General features: G+C 39.0%; 1 protein-coding gene and 1 long non-coding RNA gene across 10 annotated transcripts in view; one reads left to right on the plus strand and one right to left on the minus strand.

Annotated features, from left to right (window-relative positions):
* The window catches only part of FAR2 (fatty acyl-CoA reductase 2), a 169723-nt gene that overhangs the window by 107013 nt on the left and 42828 nt on the right, over window positions 1-19882 (plus strand). For 8 of the 9 annotated variants that reach the window (XM_070453862.1, XM_070453864.1, XM_070453866.1 and 5 more), the window contains exon 2: window positions 12243-12471. In XM_070453862.1, coding sequence (XP_070309963.1) covers window positions 12283-12471 — 189 coding nt within the window. In that variant the 5' untranslated portion in view covers window positions 12243-12282. Of the gene's footprint in view, window positions 1-8889; window positions 8978-12242; window positions 12472-19882 lie in introns of all 9 variants that reach the window. The other variant, XM_070453861.1, reaches the window with a different exon arrangement.
* The window catches only part of LOC110146595 (uncharacterized), a 41614-nt gene that overhangs the window by 3881 nt on the left and 17851 nt on the right, over window positions 1-19882 (minus strand). The window lies entirely within an intron of this gene.

Below are 19882 nucleotides of genomic sequence, written 5' to 3' on the forward strand. Positions count from 1 at the left end.
TAGAAGATAGGCCAGAGTCCAGACTCAGGAATTCTTCTTTTGTTTGGGTTTTTTGGTCATGTCTCATGGCAGGTATGTGGGATCTTAGTTCCTTGACCAGGGATCAGACCTGTGCCTCCTGCAGTGGAAGCCCAGATTCTTAACCACTGGACTATCAGGGAAGGCCTCAGAAATTCTTGTATCTTCCCCTTTGCCCCACATCTTTATCATAACAGTGGGGTACACAGAATTCAAAAGGAAATAAAAATTCATTTTTGATCGATAAGTACACATCAATGTTTACTAGATACAAAATGGTTAATAATAAATTGCATTGGCCTATACATGCTGAAATAATGGTTCTAATTTAGAACTAAATGGCAGAGGTTTGTCTGTGAAACAGCAGCTTAAAAGATATGAAAAATATTCTATCCCTGCCCACATGAAAATGAACAGAGTGGATTTTAAAAATCCTGTAAATACTATGAAAAGCATATGAAACATAGGTTATTTGATTGGATAGTATATGTTAATCAGCATCATAAAAGAGTTTGGTGTTATTCACTCAGTCATGTCCAATTCTTTGCAACCCCATGGGCTATAGCCTGCCAGGCTCCTCTGACCATGAGATTCTCCAGGCAAGAATACTGGAGTGGGTTGCCATTCCTTTCTCTAGGGGATCTTCCTGACCAGGAATTGAACCCAGGTCTCCTGCATTGTAGGCAGATTCTTTACCATCTGAGCCACATTCATTTAAATAACATAGAAACTGGAGAAGGAAACAGATGCTTTTATTTCTTTTATTTATTTTAATTGGGGGCTAATTACTTTACAATATTGTGGTGATTTTTGCCATACATTCACATGAATCAGCCATGGCTGTACATGTGTTCCTCATTCTGATCCTCCCTCCCCATCTCATCCCTCATGATCACCTCAGTGCACCAGCCCTGAGCACCCTGTCTCATGCATTGAACCTGGACTGGTGATCTAATTCACATATGATAATATACATGTTTCAATGCTTTTCTCTCAAATCATTCCACCCTCTCTTTCTCCCACAGAGTCCAAAAGTCTGTTCTTTACATCTGTGTCTCTTTTGCTGTCTTGCATATAGGGTTATCATTACCATTTTTCTAAATTCCATATATATGTGCTAATATCCTGTATTAGTGTTTTTCTTTCTGACTTACTTCACTTTGTATAATAGGCTCCAGTTTCATCCACCTCATTAGAACTGATTCAAATGCATTCTCTTTAATAGTTGAGTAATATTCCATTGTGTATATGTACCACAGCTTCCTTATCCATTCATCTGCTGATGGACATCTAGGTTGCTTCCATGTCCTGGCTATTGTAAACAGTGCTGTGATGAACACTGGGGTGCACGTGTCTCTTTCAATTCTGGTTTCCTCGGTGTGTACACCCAGCAGTGGGATTGCTGGGTCATATGGCAATCTTGAGAAAGAAGAAAGGAACTGTAGGAATCAACCTGCCAGACTTCAGGCTATACTACAAAGCTACAGTCATTAAGACAGTATGGTACTGGCTTTTATTTCTTTGTTCAAGTTACCATCAAACAGTCAGCATAAGAATTTGCCCCAAATGCAGTTTTTATGGATGGTGTCTGTCTGATAGCTTGTACTTTGTTGTATAAAACCTGTATTTTTCTTCTCATTTTTTTAATAGCTACTACCCATGGCTTAGTACTAATATGAAGTATATGATTTTTTCACATCTTTAAGTACATTCTCTTAAAGACAAGTACCTAAAATCTTTGTGATAAAATTCATTGCACATTGTCAGAGAAAAATAGGAGTGCTGTTTGTGATTTATTGTTCTTCTGACATGGGATAAATTCCCAGGGAGAGAATTGTAAAAGAGAAAGTGTTAACTTTACTTCAGAACTTAGTCCTTCATGAAGCCCTAGCTGTATATTTCCAAATGCATAGGATAATTACCTTTATTCAGATGTTTCCTGTCAATTTATTGGCACAGATTATGATCAGGAGCTTTAATGAAGAAATAAGGATTTCTGATTTAGTATATCTTATCAATGTATGTATAATCAACTAACCTTTATATTGACCTTTAAAAAAGATATAATTTGCCACAAGATTCAAGAGTAGTTGAATTCAGTCACATCTTTAGGGTCCACTCTTAATTGTAGATCTCTTGCTATTTCTAACAGATCTGCAGGCCCTTCCTCCACTGAAGCTTCAAACTCCTCAAAGTCATCCTTTAGGGTTGGAATCAAATTCTTCGAAACTATTTTTAGTGTTGAGATTTTTACCTCCCATGAATCACAGATGTTTTTGATGGCATCTAGAATGATTAATTCTTTCCAGAAGGTTTTCAACTTATGTTGCCCAGATCCATCAGCATAATTACTGTCTATGGCAGCTATAACCTTCAGTTCAGTTCACTTCAGTCCCTCAGTCGTGTCTGATTCTTTGCAACCCCATGGACTGCAGCACGAGAGGCTTCCCTGTTCATCACCAGCTCCCAGAGCTTACTCAAACTCATGTCCATCGAGTCAGTGATTCCATCCAGCTATCTCATCCTCTGTCATCCCCTTCTCCTGCCTTCAATCTTTCCCAGCATTAGGGTCTTTTCCAATGAGTCAGTTCTTCGCATCAGGTGGCCAAAGCATTGGAGTTTGAGCTTCAGCATTAGTCCTTCCAATGAACACTCAGGACTGATTTCCTTCAGGATTGACTGTTTGCTCTCCTTGCAGTCCAAGGGACTCTCAAGAGTCTTCTCCAACACCACAGTTCCAAAGCATCAATTATTCAGTGCTCAGCTTTCTTTATATTCCAATTCTCATATCCATACATGACTACTGGAAAAACCATAGCTTTGACTAGACAGACTTTTGTTGGCAAAGTAATGTCTCTGCTTTTTAATATGCTATCTATGTTGGTCATAGCTTTTCTTCCAAGGAGCAAGCATCTTTTAATTTCATGGTTACTGTCACCCTCTGCAGTGATTTTGGAGCCCAAGAAAATATAGAAAATCTATGTCATGACATCTCATAAAAGAAATAGTCTTTAATTCTAAGCAGAGCATGAAAAAGTGTGTTGGTTTACTATTCATTTGGTTAGGTTCCTTTTTCCATTGGGTTAATAGATCAACCATTCTTTTATTCATAACCCAACTCAATTTTTACTTCACCAGGAGGAAATAGGAAGCATCAAGATTTACATTTGATTGTGATTCTCTTGATATGATTTTGGAATCATCACATGCTGACTGATGTTTGATTTACCTATAAACAATAGTAACAATATCAGGTACTTTTATAATACTTTACCAGTTAGCAAGAATGTTTGCATATTAATTATCCACACGTAACAGGGTATAGCACACAGTAGGTACAAAGACATCTATTGAATCAATTATGATGAAGTGATGTTTTAAAATTATATCTTTCTCCTTTATTATTTCTGTTAAAATTGCAGGTTTTTTTTTTTTTTTTAAGACTTCCTAAGGAGTTAAGAAGCAAACTAGGAAGAATGTGTTGAGGTGATTGCTAAGCTTTGTTTTTTAAGCCAGCCTGGACCATCCTTCCCCAGCTGGGACAGCTTCCAAATTGGTTTCTCTTGATGATGGAGCATTGCTAATTGAATTAGTGAGGCCTGTGCCCCAACACCCCTGGGGGTTATTAATTCCTCCATCAAGATCTTAAAAGTTCTCCCAGAAAAACTTTACATAACAAGCGCACAGTGAAAAGTATCTAAGTTCATTGCTGAATTACATAATGGGATATACTCAGGAAACCAGTGTTATAAAAAAAGAGCTCTCTGATGATAACTTTTCTTTCACTAAATTCTTGACCAACAGATATGTGACTTATATATGGATTTTTTTCATAGAGACAGCGTATTTAATTTTCCTAATTTGTACTAAAATAAAATCATACTTTTTTCTGTGGGGAAGGGAGCTTTTTTCTCTTCCTCTTTTACATAGATGGATATCCAAGGAACTAAGAATAGATGACTTGCCTGTTTTACTTAGGAGACCTTACCCAAGTAAGAAACTATTTGATTATGCAAACATTCCTAGCCCTTTCAGATGTCACTTTTCTCTTTATATTATTTTAAAACATATTGTTATATATTGTGTTTGGTTAGAAATATGCTGATTTCTTTAAAATTGTTTCTAAGCTGTTGAGAAAGCCTAGCAATTTGTATATTTACTCTTCTAATGTAAAAGATATTCCTTGACTCAGAAATTGGAAATCATTGCCTTTCATAGGTATTTCTTTTTGTCCTGGCTTTTGTGCATGTGTGTGTGACTAGAATGGACTTGGGCACTGTAACCCATGTAAAGCCATGGACTCTCTCCTGTGCTGTGCTTAGTCGCTCAGTTGTATCTACTCTTTGTGATCCCATGGATCACTGACTGTAGCCTCCCAGGCACCTCTGTCCATGAGGATTTTCAAGGCATGAATACTGGGGTGGGTTACCAACCCCTTCTCCAGGGGATCTTCCCAGCCCAGGTCTCCCCCATTGCAAGCAGATTCTTTACCAGCTGAACTACAGGGAAGCCCCCATGGGCTCTGACCAGAATCTAATTAGAGCCCTTTTATCACTATGTTGTCCTTTCAGTTATAAGATGAATATGTTTGGGGGATTTAACGTGCAGATAGTGATTATGGTTAACAGTACTGTATTATATATTCAAAAGTTGCTAAGAGAACAGATTTGGAAATGTTCTCACCACAAAAAAGGTAATTATGTGAGGCTAAGGATGGTGTCAGCTTAACACAATGAGGTTAATTACTTTGATACATTTGTAAGTGTATGAAATCAGAACATTTGTATGCCTTAAATTTATACAGTATTATATTTCAACTATATCTCAATAAAGCTGAGAGGAGGTAGGGGAAGAATTATGTATTCCTGAGATTAAAATTTTATGAATCCTGATAAGGTGGAACATACATTTACTTAAGATCCAAATAAATACAAAATCAATTAAGAGACCAGCAGGATGGACTATAGATTGGGCTGCAGAAGCCCATGGATGGAAGAGATTGAAATAGGCTACGAGACTTGTAGGTTCAGTGACTTATATATGGATTTTTAAGGCTTGAATTATTGAGATCTCTGTTGGCTATCATAAAAGATCTGTCCATATTTTCACAACTGTATAAAAATCAAGAACGAGTATCCCACCTCTGTGCTGCAAAGATGGAACAATGTGACAGATATATTTGTTCCATTATAGTCTTACTCCAGGATGGAAAAGGTGGATATAGATTATTGTTGAGTGACTTTACACACTTATCCAAAAATGTTCATGTTGCTGTCCATGCATGTTTGTGTGTGTTGGTCTGCTCAAGTTGCTGTGAGAAAAAACCACAAACTGGGTGTCTTAAACCACAGGCGCTTATCTCTCACAGTTCTGAAGACTGGAAGTCCATGATTAAGGTGCCAGTAAATTCAACTTCTGGTGGAGCTCTCTTCTTACCTTGTAGACAACTGCCATCTCACTGTCCTTACGTGGTCTTTCCTCGTGGCCGTTGCAGGAGAAACTGTTCTCTGGTGCCCCTTCCTCTGCCTATCGGGACACTGCTGCTGCTAAGTTGCTTCGGTCGTGTCCAACTCTGTGTGATCCCATAGACGGCAGCCCATCAGGCTCCTCCGTCCCTGGGATTCTCCAGGCAAGAACACTGGAGTGGGTTGCCATTTCCTTCTCCAATGTGTGAAAGTGAAAAGTGAAAGTGAAGTCGCTCAGTCATGTCCGACTCTTCGCGACCCCATGGACCACAGCCTACCAGGCTCCTCCATCCATGGGATTTTCCAGGCAAGAGTACTGGAGTGGGGTGCCATTGCCTTCTCCAATCGGGACACTAGTCCTGTCCAATTTGCGCTTCATTCTTATGATCTCATTTAACCTGAAATACCTCTCAGAGGCCTTGTCTCCAAATACCATGACATTAAAGACAGGGTCTTCAACATATGAATTTAGAGGGGACACAGTTCAGTCCATAACACTGTGTAATGTCAGTTGAGCCACACCTTTAAAAACACTTTAAATATATCTTAAAATAAGGAAGTTTGTTTTCCAAGTTTCATTGTATTTCTAGTGCCTACAAAAAAAGAGACTATAAAAATGCCAGCTGCTATTTCTTCCTATGCACTTTTTGAAAGTATTTATTATTTAATATTTATCATTAAATGCTCTTGTAAATCATGGGGAAAATTAAAGACATGAAGCAAAACTCTTTACCATTAATCCCATCACACTGTTATACAATCACTGTCATTTATTTCCTTCTAATCTTTCAATGGGGGTTTGTGATAAACATTGTGATGTCTTTACAAGTTCTTGTTCTCCTTTGTTTTCATTGAATATTATTTTACAAGTGCATTTCCCTAATTTAGCATACTTATTGAAAGAATTTCAGTGTTTAATTTTGATGAAGCAGACCAACTTTCATTTACTGAGTTTTACAAGGTTTTTTTCAATAGCCCATATTACTGTGCACATCGCCAACTAAAACCCCACTTGCCTACATGAGATCTCTCCTATTATACAACATACTTTGAACCTTCAAAAAAAGGCAACACAACTACCAGTAGATGAGACTGATTTGATTGTTCATAGAATTATTACTAGTCAGCAACCAATACTAAATAGCTTTATGTTTCTCAATCTCAGGCTGGTCTGATTGCCATTCTTTCTTAAATGTTCCCAAATAGGTCTAGATGAATGAAGTTGAGAGGCTCAATCTGTGTTAAAGGTGGGATTAATAGTCTAATTTATAGCACAGAGGGACTACCCAGGTGGTGCTAGTGGTAAAGAACACACCTGCCAATGCAACGTAGAGGTAAGAGATGCAGGTTCGATCCCTAGGTGGGGAAGATCCCCTGAAGGAGGGCACAGGAACCCACTCCAGTATTCTTGCCTTGGAAATTGCATGGACAGAGGAGCCTAGCGGGCTATAATCCATAGGGTCACAAAGAGTTGAACATGACTGAAGCAACTTAGCACACATAGCACAGAGACTGATAAATAAAAAGTAGAGAATCTTTATCTGGAGTAACCTTCCTTCATCTTCATTTTGAATTCAGTCAAGATTCACCACATGTGTAATTTGCTTGGGTAAATGTAAGTAATTGTGAATGATTCAATATAGGTAAAATAGAATGAAAAAGTGGATTATATTTCTACTTAGCTTCACAAATAGAAATTTAAACTTTGAATTTTGACTCTTAGTAGGATGGACAGAACATTATAAACGGAGAAATTTTTAAAGTACTACTAAGAAGTGGCTCTCTGAAAGGGGAGGCAGTTTTTCCCCATGAGCACAGTTAGCAAAGTCTAGAGACATTTGGGGTTCCCTGGTGGCTCAGTCAGTGAAGAATCTGCCTGCAATGCAGGAGACTCGGGTTAATCCCTGAATCGGGAAGATCCCCTGGAGAAGGGCATGGCAATCCACTCCAATATTCTTGCCAGAAAAATCCCATAGACAGAGGAATCTGATGGGCTACAGACCATAGCGTCGCAAAGAGTTGGATATAACTGAAGTGACTGAGCACGCATGCAGACACATGTCAGGCTATCACACCTGGCTGGGAACAGAAGGATATCATGACCCTCTAGTGAGTAAGAGGCCAGGGTGCTGGTAAACACTCCATATTGCCCTGGAGAGCCCCCACAACAAATATTTTTCCCTCCCAAAATGTTAATACTGCAAAAACCAAAAAATCCTTGACAAAGTATGACTCCTGAGAGGCAAAACACCTGTTTTTTTTAAAAAATTTTTCCTTTCAAGGGCTACGAAGAAATATGGATTGTCTACCTTAAATGATTTTTTGAATCTTCAGTTTTCTATTTTCCAGAGGAACCACCCAAAGAATAATTAAAGTTCCCATATGCTTAAACCTGCAAAAAATGTTTAACTTGGCACAACTGTTTGTGATTCAATGTTTTAATACCCATTCTCTAGAAATGAGAACAGCCTCACTTCTAGAAAACACAAGGAGAGTGACAACTATGAATTCCACTCATTACCATGGATAACTGGTGATCTTAAGGAGAAAAAATGCTCCAGAATATAGGAAGACAGAATCTAAGCTGCATAAGGCCTGTTCACTATTAGTCGCAGTGCCTGGCACATGCAGACAGTCATTAAAAATGCATTGGCTGACTCTCACAGTCAGCCTTGTCAACCTATTCGTCATTCAGCCTTGCGTTATACAGGCTGGTTCAGATATTGTCAAAGTAGTTTAGGCTTCTCACACACCATGTATGAGTATGAGGAATAGGAAAGTGGCCTTTGCTTTCTGCATTAGTAATCTAAGACTATATGAAAGGTAAGCCATGTTCTAAAGATGTTCTTCCTTCTAGAATTATATATCCTCCACTTCTGAGTGTAAAATAATTTAAATTTTGAAACAATTTAATTATTTTTTATAATTATTTAAATTATGTGTATGGGGATATAAAATGTTATTGGAGGAAGCTGAAAGAGTACACAGACCTCTCTGCACTCTATTTTTTAAAATATGTGCTTTTTAAGTATTTATTTATTTACTTGGCTGTGCTGGGTCTTAGTTGCAGCATGTGGGATCTTTAGTTGTGTCATGTGACATATGACACAGTGTATGGGATCTAGTTCCCTAACCAGGGATTGAACCTGGGGGCACCTGATTGAGAGCACAAGTCTTAGCCCCTGAACCACCAGGGAAGTCCTGAAACAATTTAATTATTTTAATACATTATATTGCGCTTAGTCACTCAGTCATGTCCAACTCTTTGCGACCCCATGAACTGTAGCCCACCAGGCTCCTCTGTCCATGGGGATTCTCCAGGCAAGAATACTACAGTGGATTGCCATGCCCTCCTCCAGGGGATCGTCCCAACCCAGTGATTGAACCCAGGTCTCCCGCATTGCAGGTGGATCTTTACTGTCTGAGGCACCAGGGAAGTCCAAATGAATTATATCAAGAATTAGCAACTCCTGGACCTTGCAAATCTATGACAGGTAAAATGGGGCTTCCAGGGCCAAAGTTTATATGGGAGTTTCTGGGTTCTATAACCTAGCCAATAGCTTGAAAACGGAAGCAAAAGTTTAAAGAAACATCTCTGATGCCGCTTTGATTTGACGTTTTTCAGAATCACTTGCTTTAATTAGAGTCTTGACCACAACTCCCCTGCCACCTGCTTTTGCCAGTTGGGTACTGAATGCCAGGAGATACTGGCTTATGTTTTGTTTCCCTCTCAAAGCACCCATTATATTGTGCTATGGTTTTTGTTGTGTTTGAGAAATACTTGGACTGTGGGCAGGCACATTCCATTCTTTGGGGACACATCAAGTTTTCTTTTGTCCCACAAGAAATAGGTTCATTAGAGATATGCAACCTGCTCTCTAAAGTTTTTCCTCACACATTGCAAACTTGTCTGGGACCAAAAATCTTAACAGTATCTTTGCATTTCTAGAAAATATGACTCCATGAAAGTACACATTATTACAAAACAGGCACATAACATCTTCAGAACCAGTGAGGTTGGGAAGTTGCACTTTCCAAATTCAGTTTCCCATCTATATTTTCCTGCCAACCATGCTCATTTATGCCTAATAACATAAACATTTTTATATGTAAAGGAGTTGGAAAGATTTATCATTAAGTAGAGTTGCATTTGGGGAAAGCACTTTATTTGGCTTGATGATTGAGTATAAATCATCTCATATTTCCAAAAGAAGGCATATAAAATACATGTCAAAAGGAAATGTCGGGAACCATTAAGATGAAAAATGTGGAAGCAGTGACAATACTAATAGACAGTACTAGAGGTAAGTTGTATTTTTTAAGGGTTTTACATTTATTCATTCACATAACTGGGTACTTTATCCCCATTTTACTGATGAACAGACTACAGCACTGAGAGATTAATAATTTGCCTGAGATGACATACCTCTTAAGTGGTATATCTGGGATTTGATTTTAGACAGTCTTGCTTTGAACCTGAATGCTAAACTAGAATATGTACTGCCTTCCAAACTTGATATCACTGTTCTGAGCTTCAAGGCAGGCAAGGCAAGAATATTCAATACTTTCCCCGCATGTTACATTCTTGAGAAAACAACTGGATAGACTATAATATGAGTAACCTTATGTAACATGACAAAAAGTATCCTTCATTGCTCTTTTACACAAGGTCCAAATATGCTCTTCAAAATATTATTCTCATATCAACCTTTAACAAATAGAATTTAAGTAACTCAGTGAATATAGCTAATATTTGAAATCCACAATGGTCCCTAGAGGGAATGACATTGATGATTGTGATTTTTTTCATTGATCCTTATTACATTTATGTTTGTAACAGTCTATAATTAACTTGTCAGTGTATTTATTTATCAGTATATTCCCAGCCTCCTCTGCTTGAGTGACAGCAAGAATTTATTTGCTTTATCCAACTGTTTGTCTTAAGAACTTCGAGTCTGGCATAGCAGGTGCACAAAATTATTTGTTGAGTAAATCCATTAATGAATGCAATCCTCCAAAGGCAAAGAGTTCTTCCCAAGAACAAAGACTCAAGATGCTCAAAAGTATAAATTACAGCTATACTTTCTACCTTATTGGACCATAATTTATACCAATTTGGACCATAAATAAGGCTGAGCACCAAAGATTTGATGTCTTCAAATTGTGGTACTTGAGAAGACTCTTGAAAATCCCATGAACAGCAAGAAGATCAAACCAGTCAATCCTAAAGGAAATCAACCCTGAATATTCACTGGAAGGACTAATGCTGAAGCTGAAGCTCCAATACTTTGGCCACCTGATGTGAAGAGCCAATTCATTGGAAAAGACCCTGATGCTGGGAAGAATTGAAAGCATGAGGAGAAGGGAGTGACAGAGGATGAGATGGTTGGATGGTATCACCAACTCATGGACCTGAGTTTAAGTAGACTCCTAGAGGGAAGGACAGTGAAGGACAGGGAAGCCTGGCATGCTGCAGTTCATGGAGTTGCAAAGTCAGACACGACTTAGTGACTGAACAACAACATGAAAAGTCATTATTTGTTAAGGAGTCACTGGAGTTAACTTGGCTAGAGCTAAAGAGGCAGGGTGTTGACTTTTTCACTTGTTTTTTGTTCTTCTTTACAAGCCCCGATGTCCAGGCCAGTCCCCGGAGTTTTGTTCTATCAGATACACACAAATGGCCAAGAAGTAGCTGCAGGCAGCACAGCCAAGGGCAGAAAGGAAGGTCTGCTCTCACACTATGGCCTTGCTTCCTTCAAAGCTCCACTGCTTCCAATCAACCATCTTGAGGCCAGGCTTAAAGACCAAACACTTCTGGTTGCGTTTGTATAACATGGAGTGCTTTTTCTCAGAAGTCACAGCATCCAAGTGCTGCATCTGGCAGCCCACCACCAGACTTGCTCCTGGAAATGATTTTCTCTAAATACAACTGCAACTGAGGGACTCCCTTGGCGTCCAGTGGTTAAGACTTCACCTTCCAGTGCAGGGGGTGTGAGTTTAATCCCTAGTCCGGGAGACAGGATCCCACATGCCTCACAGCCAAAAAACCAAAATATAAAATAGAATTGATACTGTAATAAATTCAATAAAGTCTTTTAAAATGGTCCACGTCAAAAAAATTTTGTTCTAATAAAACTTTAACTGAATTTAAAAATTACATCATAAGTTTTAAAATTTGATAACGGTTCTCATCTTTGGTGTTTCAGGTTTGGGGCTACTCCTAACCTTATGAATTACATTCTCCTACACTGAATTCCTTGTATTATTTCTGCATATGGCATCCTACACCACACCTTGGATCTTTGCTTTTGATCTTTCCTTGGTCTGGAATGCCCTTACCCCAGTCCTTATCTCTTTTCAATTTTGACCACTGGTGTCACCTTCTATAGGGGCCTTCCTGAAATTTCCAGATCCTACTATGTACCCTTCCTTTGTGCTTTGTTTGGTCTTAGAATTACCATATAATATTTAGTAGTTTCTAGGAATCTGTCTCCTCCATTAGGCGACAAGCAATTCCTTGAGAGCAGAAACCATGTCTTACTCATTTCTTGCCCACAGTTGCTGGCATGATGTCAGGCATAGAGATTAATCTCAATAAATATTGATTGAAATGAATTGAGTTGCCAATAAACCATGATGCTATCACTCCATCTGACCCTTTCCTGCCTTCAAAACTCCTGGAAATGCCAGCAACATTTTAAATGACTGCATTTTAGCACTTCTGAGAATATAATCTTTTGTTATTTCCTCTCTTTTCAGGAACCTCTTTCTGAAGTTACAGAAGACAAAAGGAGGAATCATGTCCACGATTGCAGCTTTCTATGGTGGCAAGTCCATTCTCATTACTGGGGCCACAGGCTTCTTGGGCAAAGTGTTGATGGAGAAGCTATTTCGTACCAGCCCAGACCTGAAAGTCATTTACATCCTGGTGAGGCCCAAGGAGGGCCAGACCCTGCAGCAGAGGGTTTTCCAGGTCCTAGACAGTAAGGTATGCCTTATGGGAAGAGTCTTGTGGGATGGTGACTCACTGCAATGTTCCTTTATAGCCCCAGCTGCAGATGGGACCCAGAATATCTGGGCAGGCAGAGGAGAGGAGACACAACAAGAGAGCGACCAACAGCTCGTGGAAATCTATGGTCAGATGCAAGAAACATCTTTCATTTCTGGAAGGTGTTTAACTGGAGGAAGAACCTTGAAAAGCTTTTTCACTTCACTTTGAAAGAGCCATTGTGCCCTTTCCCTAATGTGCTATATGTTGAAACCAGCTCTTGATTGGATTAGAATATGCTGGTGGGATAAAGGAGAAAATGAGGGCAAATTTGAGATTCCTTGGGGGAGGGGGACTTTGATGGAAAATATACTGTAACTGAATAAACCTCCTGAAGGAAAAAAAAAAAAGAAATCTGAGGTGTTTTCCCTTAAGAGGGGAAAGAGTGCTTAGACCCTGTCAAGGGCAAATGAGCAGCTAATCTAAATATATTCTGCAAATTACCGAGTAAGAATCAAAATGCTAAAACTCTCCAAGTGGACTCAGTTCAGGTCAGTTCAGTCACTCATTCGTGTCCAACTCTTTGTGACCCCATGGACTGCAGTACACCAGGCCTCCCTGTCCATCACCAACTCAAACTCATATCCATTGAGTCGGTGATGCCATCCAACCATCTCATCCTCTGTCATCCCCTTCTCCTCCTGCCCTTAATCTTTCCCAATATCAGGGTCTTTTCAAATGAGTCAGTTCTTTGCATCAGGTGGCCAAAGTATTGGAGTTTCAGCTTCAGTATCAGTCCTTCCAGTGAATACTCAGGACTGATTTCCTTTCGGATGGACTGGTTGGATCTCCTTGCAGTCCAAGGGACTCTCAAGAGTTTTCTCCAACACCACAGTTCAAAAGCATCAATTCTTCAGTGTTCTGCTTTCTTTATAGTCCAACTCTCACATCCATACATGACTACTGGAAAAACCATAGCCTTGACTAGACAGACCTTTGTTGACAAAGTAATGTCTCTGCTTTTTAATATGCTGTCTAGACTGGTCATAACTTTTCTTCCAAGGAGTAAGCGAGTGGACTCAGCAGGCTTCAAATCTATCACAAGTTCATCCAAACTCTTGCTTAATTTTCTTGTAAATTGAGGGTAGCTTTCCTTCAAATTTTTGGAGAGTCATTTACATATTACATCATATCATATTATTAATATAAACAGATATGATTACTAAGTAGCCATGCAGTTATACCTTCAGTTGTCTAAATGCTGCAAGTTGTATACTTTATCTATGATAACTTAATATTTCTCTTACTCCACATCTATTATTCTGTAAATTCCTCTAAGGGAAAAACATGCAAGTGAAATACATGTATGAATGAGCATTTGAGTCTCAATCTCTTTCACTCCCTTCCCAGATTATGAATATATCACCTCGTGTCTTAATTTATATATTTGAAAGCTTTGGTCTGAAACACTTTATCAATTTGTTGTCAATTTATACCTCTTACCCTTCAGCTTGCAATGTTTAAAAACAATAACCTCATAGGGTTGCCATAGGAGTTAAATATATGTGTCTGGAATGTACAAGGTTAGCAAAAGGAAGATTTAAATATGAATTTTTTACAGTCTCCTTTCTAGTGTTCAGGCCTGCTGACATCTAACAGAGATGTGTACCTGATAGCACAGCACATTACAGACACCCAGTAAACTTGATGACTGTATTTTATCTGCTAGTACCAGCATGAGATTTTGTATAAACCATCATCAAGAGAAGCACAGAAGTCTCTTCTGTATCTCATGGCCTAACTCAGCTGTAGGACAAGTAATAATAGCTGACAGTTACTGGATACTTAGTACATGGCAGACATTACTCAATGACTTTTTCATGACTTGCATGCTCAGTCACTTTAGTCATGTCTAACTCTTGCCACCCCATGGACTATAGCCCCCCAGTCTCCTCAGTCCATAGGATTCTCCAGGCAAGAATACTAGAGTGGATGGCCATGCCCTCCTCCACGGGATCTTCCCCACCCAGGGATCCAACCCATGTTTCTTATTTCCTGCATTGGCCGGCAGATTCTTTACCACTAGCACCTCCTGAGAAACTCCTTTCATGTCTTATCTCATTGATTTTTCAACAATGCTGTGAAGTGAGATTTATTAATATCCAAATTTTATAGCTGAGATAAATGAGACCAGAAGTATTAAATTACCAAAGATCTGTGCTTAGTCACTCACTCGTGTCCAGCTCTTTGTGACTTCCAACCCAGGGATCGAACCCAGTCTTCTGCATTACAGGCAGATTCTTTACCATCTGTGCCATCAGAGAAGCCCACCAAAGGTCATCCAGTTAGTAAATAAGAGAGTTAGACTTTAGAGACCCTCCCCAGTCTGGCTCCAGGGCAAGTATGCATGCATTGTAGCTAATGGTCCTTAAGAATAAGAAAAAAAAGGCTGATAGGGCATAAAACCAAAATCTAGAAGAAACTCACAGATCTCTCTTCTTATGCAGCTTTGCTCAGCTATACATCCCTGATGGACTTTGTTTTCATCACACATTTAGCTCTGTAGTCAGCTTATGAATTTCTAGATAAATATTATGGCAGAGAATCTTGTGGTCAGCCTAGTCTCCACCTCCTATTACATTCAATGTGCTGTATTTGATAACTCTGAGACATTACTTTTGTTATGGAATCCTTGATTATACTATTAATAACATTTGTGAAACTGACTTGCAAACCTTTAGCCCTGTTTTCACTATTGGGCTATTTATAACTGTCAACTGTTAACTTTTATAAAGAGTGGTTCTCAGACTGTGGTCTCCCAACCAGCAGCATCAGTACCACCTGGGAGCTACCTGTGGCTATTGGATGGTGCTTGAGAGTATGGGCTTCAGAACCAGATTGATCTGGGTTTGAATCTCAGCACTACTGATTATAAGCCGTGGAAGAGTGTGCAAGATATATTCTTTACTGAGCCTTAGTTTCCTTATCTGTAAAATGGGATAATACTTTACTCACATACATATATGGCAGTCTTTGAATGAGGAGAGCTGGCTCTCTCTAAAGCTGTCTTTCGAGACTGATGGAACTTCTTTTTTGGAAACCCTCAGCAAAATTTGCCTTACGTCTCATCAGTCAGGGTTAGGTTATGTATCAATTTCTGGACCAACCTGTGTGGCCTGAGGTATGCTATATACTAATAACCTATCACTGGCCACGTGGAAATTCTCAATAACCTCACAGAGAATCTTAAATTAGGGATATAAAGACAATCATAATTTATTAAGTTTCTAGGGAGATCCAAGCTGACATATGGGTTGACAAGGCCAGATAAATTTCTCTGTGTTTTGTTAATGTAAAATAGAAAATGACCAGCTTTGTGGTATTTTTTAATTTTTAAAAATTTATTTGTTTATTGGCTGTGCTGGGTGTTCACTGCTGCATGGGCTTTTCTCTAGTTGCAGCAAGCAGGGGCTCCTCCCTAGTTGCAGGGCGTGGGCTTCTCACCGTGGTGGCTTGTCCCAGTGGAGCACACCTCCAGGGCCTTCAGCCTTCAGTAGTTGCAGCACATGGGCTCAGGGGTTGTGGCTCCCAGGCTCTAGAGCAAAGTCTCAATAGTTGTGGCTCATGGTCTCAGTTGCTCCACTGCATGCATGATGTTTCTGGATCAGGGATCCAACCTGTTGTCTCCTGCACCGGCAGGCAGATTCTTTACCACTGTACCACCAGGGAAGCCCCTCAGCTTTGTATTTTAACTGATCCAAAACATACCCATAGATTTGTCATCTCCAGTGCAGAGAGAACGTAGTGTAGTGTTAGTTGCTTAGTCGTCTCTGCGATCCCATGGGCTGTAGCCCACCAGGCTCCTCTGTCCATGGGATTCTCTAGGCAAGAATACTGGAGTGGGTTGCCGTTCCCTTCTCCAGAGGATCTTCTTGACCCAGGGATCGAACCCAGGTCTCCTGCATTGCAGGAGCTTGGCAGGTTGCACTGGATATTTCAAGTCAACTTCTCTGGAAAAATGTGAATTACTCAATAAGCTTTCAGTGCCTTTAAGATAAACCTACTTTGAAATACCCTGGAGAGCTTTGGATAGTGAATTAGCTGGGATACACATGGGGCCCTCGGTTTATAGAACTGATTAGATTTAAAACAATAGAAGATAGCAACATTCCATGAAATATCTTTTTGAATCCTTTTGCAAAACTATCACTGTTTGGTAGTTTTTAGAAGACATTAGATCCCTCAGGGGAAAAATAATTCATTTAAAGAGATTAACTTCTACCAAAATAACATCTGCAAAGAAAAGATCAGCACTCTGACATCACTACTGTTAAGAAGCACCCACCAGAAAAGTGGGCTTCCTAGGTGGTACTAGTGGTAAAGAACCCACCTGCCAATACAGGAGATATAAGAGATGTGAGTTTGATCCCTGGGTCAGGAAGATCCCCTGGAGGAGGGCATGGCAACCCACTCCAGTATTCTTGCCTGGAGAATCCCATGGACAGAGAAGCCTGGTGGGCTATGGTCCATAGGGTTGCAAAGAGTCGGACACGACTAAAGCAACTTGCACAGCACAGCACACATACTGTGGCTCCACCCTTCCTCCCTACAACAGAAGAGTTAATTTCATATAATATAAAAGTTCCTTGTTAGTTTGTATAGAATTTCATAGGGAAGAATAGCATTTTCATGCTTAGTTCAGGCTACTCTCTATAAAAGTTGCTTGTTCACAACTTCCAGAACATGAATTTCTGATTGATATTAATGATTCTGTTAGATCTCTATTTAAGGCAAAGGCAATTTAAAAAAAAAAACAAGTTTGTATTTTAAATTCCCAAAGTCAGTTTTGTTCCATTACTATATTTTCTTTTTCCTAAGAAAGTAATGATCCCACAAAAAGCAAGAGGCTTTTATAAACTTGGGACAACTAGAGGTAATATAACCTTGCCAGGAATTAAAATTTCCCCATGATTAACAGACACGTACTTTTTTTTTTTTTCCCATTTATTTTTATTAGTTGGAGGCTAATTACTTTACATCATTACAGTAGTTTTTGTTATACATTGAAATGAATTAGCCATGGATTTACATGTATGCCCCATCCCAGTCCCCCCTCCCACCTCCCTCTCCACCCGATCCCTCTGGGTCTTCCCAGTGCACCAGGCCTGAGCACTTGTCTCATGTACCCAACCTGGGCTGGTGATCTGTTTCACCCTAGATAATATACATGTTTCAATGCTGTTCTCTTGAAACATCCCACCCTCGCCTTCTCCCAGAGTCCACAAGTCTGTTCTATACATCTGAGTCTCTTTTTCTGTTTTGCATATAGGGTTATCGTTACCATCTTTCTAAAGTCCATATATATGTGTTAGTATACTGTAATGGTCTTTATCTTTCTGGCTTACTTCGCTCTGTATAATGGGCTCCAGTTTCATCCACCTCATTAGAACTGATTCAAATGAATTCTTTTTAATGGCTGAGTAATATTCCATGGTGTATATGTACCACAGCTTCCTCATCCATTCGTCTGCTGATGGGCATCTGGGTTGCTTCCATGTCCTGGCTATTATAAACAGCAGACACGTACTTTTGAAAGAGTATAACTGGTTCTCAGTTTGACAGTTACTCAACTCAAATTAGTTGACGCATGTTAAGCCTCCCTTCAATGGGTGATTTCCTACCTTTTAAGAAAAAAAAAAAACAAAACCCTTTTAAAATTGATTTTGTCTTAGGGATATTCTTTAAGGTTCCAGAAAAAGAAGTAATTTATTTCTCAATCTCTTGTTTTCTTTCACAATACCATTCACTGGTTCATTCAATCACTAGCATGATTTCACATGTCCAACTTCTTTCCTTCTTTTAAAATTTCTTCCAATCATACTGTCTTTTTCTTAAAATCTTCATATTGCCTATACCTGATTTCTCTCCAGAAGTCACCAAACCACAAGATTCAGCATGACTCTGAAATATATTCAGTTTTTAGAGATATATGTATCACATGGCATAATCAGAAACCTTGGGTGACCCAAGGGGAGCCCTTGGGTGACCCAGCACACACAAATACACACGCATACTGTCTGATTAGCACATTTTGGAAATGCAGAATTTCTGATGGAAACAGAAGAGAAGTTTTCCTATTATTAGAAACCTACTTAGTGGTAGCCACTATGCTAGGCATCTGACTTTTATTACTCTATTTAATCTTCACAAAACTCCATGGCATGCCTTATTGCTGCAACACAGATAAATTAACCCAAGAAAGTTGTCACCTATCCAAGGAAGTACCAAGGAAGTGGCAAAGCATATTTTAAATGCAGTTTTCTTATCTCTAAAGTCTATTTTTTCTCCACTGCATTGCTTTACCACCCAGAGATTCCTCTAACCAGGTACTTATTCTCAAAGAACTCTGTGAAAGTGGCTTTTGATGTGGGACCAGAGCATTGACAAGATGATGAACTGAGTCACCTCTAGCATTTATTACAGATTCTTAAGTAAAGTGAATTATAATTTTGCTAAATGCAAAATTGTTTCCAACGGTAACAGAATATGTAGGATATAGAAGTTGTTAACAGTAAATTCTAAGGGTTCTCACCACAAGGAGAATATTTTTGTTCCTTTTTTTCTTTATTTTTATTATTATCTCTATGAGGAGATGGATATTAATTGAACCTATTGTGGTTATCATTTCACAATATATGTAAATCAAACCATCATGCTCTACCTCTTAAGCTTATATAGTGATGTATTCCAATTATTTCTCAATAAAACTAGAACAAATAGTAGAAAAGAAAGAATAGCAGAGTATATACAAATTATTACTTCTCTGAGATCCTAGAATGTTACAGTCCTTTGACTGACATTTTAGATAAATAAGCACACTAAGACAGTGAGGCCCCAAGAAATGAGTAACTTACCCCAGTCACACAGTTAATAAATAGCAGAACTAGGCTGCAAACTCTGGCCTTCCTGAATCCAAAGCACCAAATCCAAATTAGGATCTTTCTAATACACTAGTGGTTCTCATCTTCAGTGTATATCAGTGTCCCTAGTGAGCCTGTACAAAGTGCAGTTGCCCAAGCTTCAACTCAGAACTTAGTCAGAATATCTAAGATTGGTACATCTGGGTTTTTGTCTTTTTAAACAATTTCTCAAGCAACCCTACTGTATGCTAAAATTTAACAACCATAGTACTACACTTAAGACTGCTTTGTGGTCCTAGAGAGTAGTCCTCATGAAAGCAGTAAAAACTTCTAGATTAATCCTTTATATCTTATGGAAGCTAGCAGCGAACTAGCAAAATTCTAACATTTTGTGAATCTTTACATTAGTTATGATAATTTTTTACCTTAATTTACATGTACTGATTTGTATTTAATTGTACTCAACTTAGATTATATATATCCTTTTAAAA

The sequence above is a fragment of the Odocoileus virginianus genome, chromosome 23 (genome assembly GCF_023699985.2).
Source record: "Odocoileus virginianus isolate 20LAN1187 ecotype Illinois chromosome 23, Ovbor_1.2, whole genome shotgun sequence".
NCBI lineage: Eukaryota > Metazoa > Chordata > Mammalia > Artiodactyla > Cervidae > Odocoileus > Odocoileus virginianus.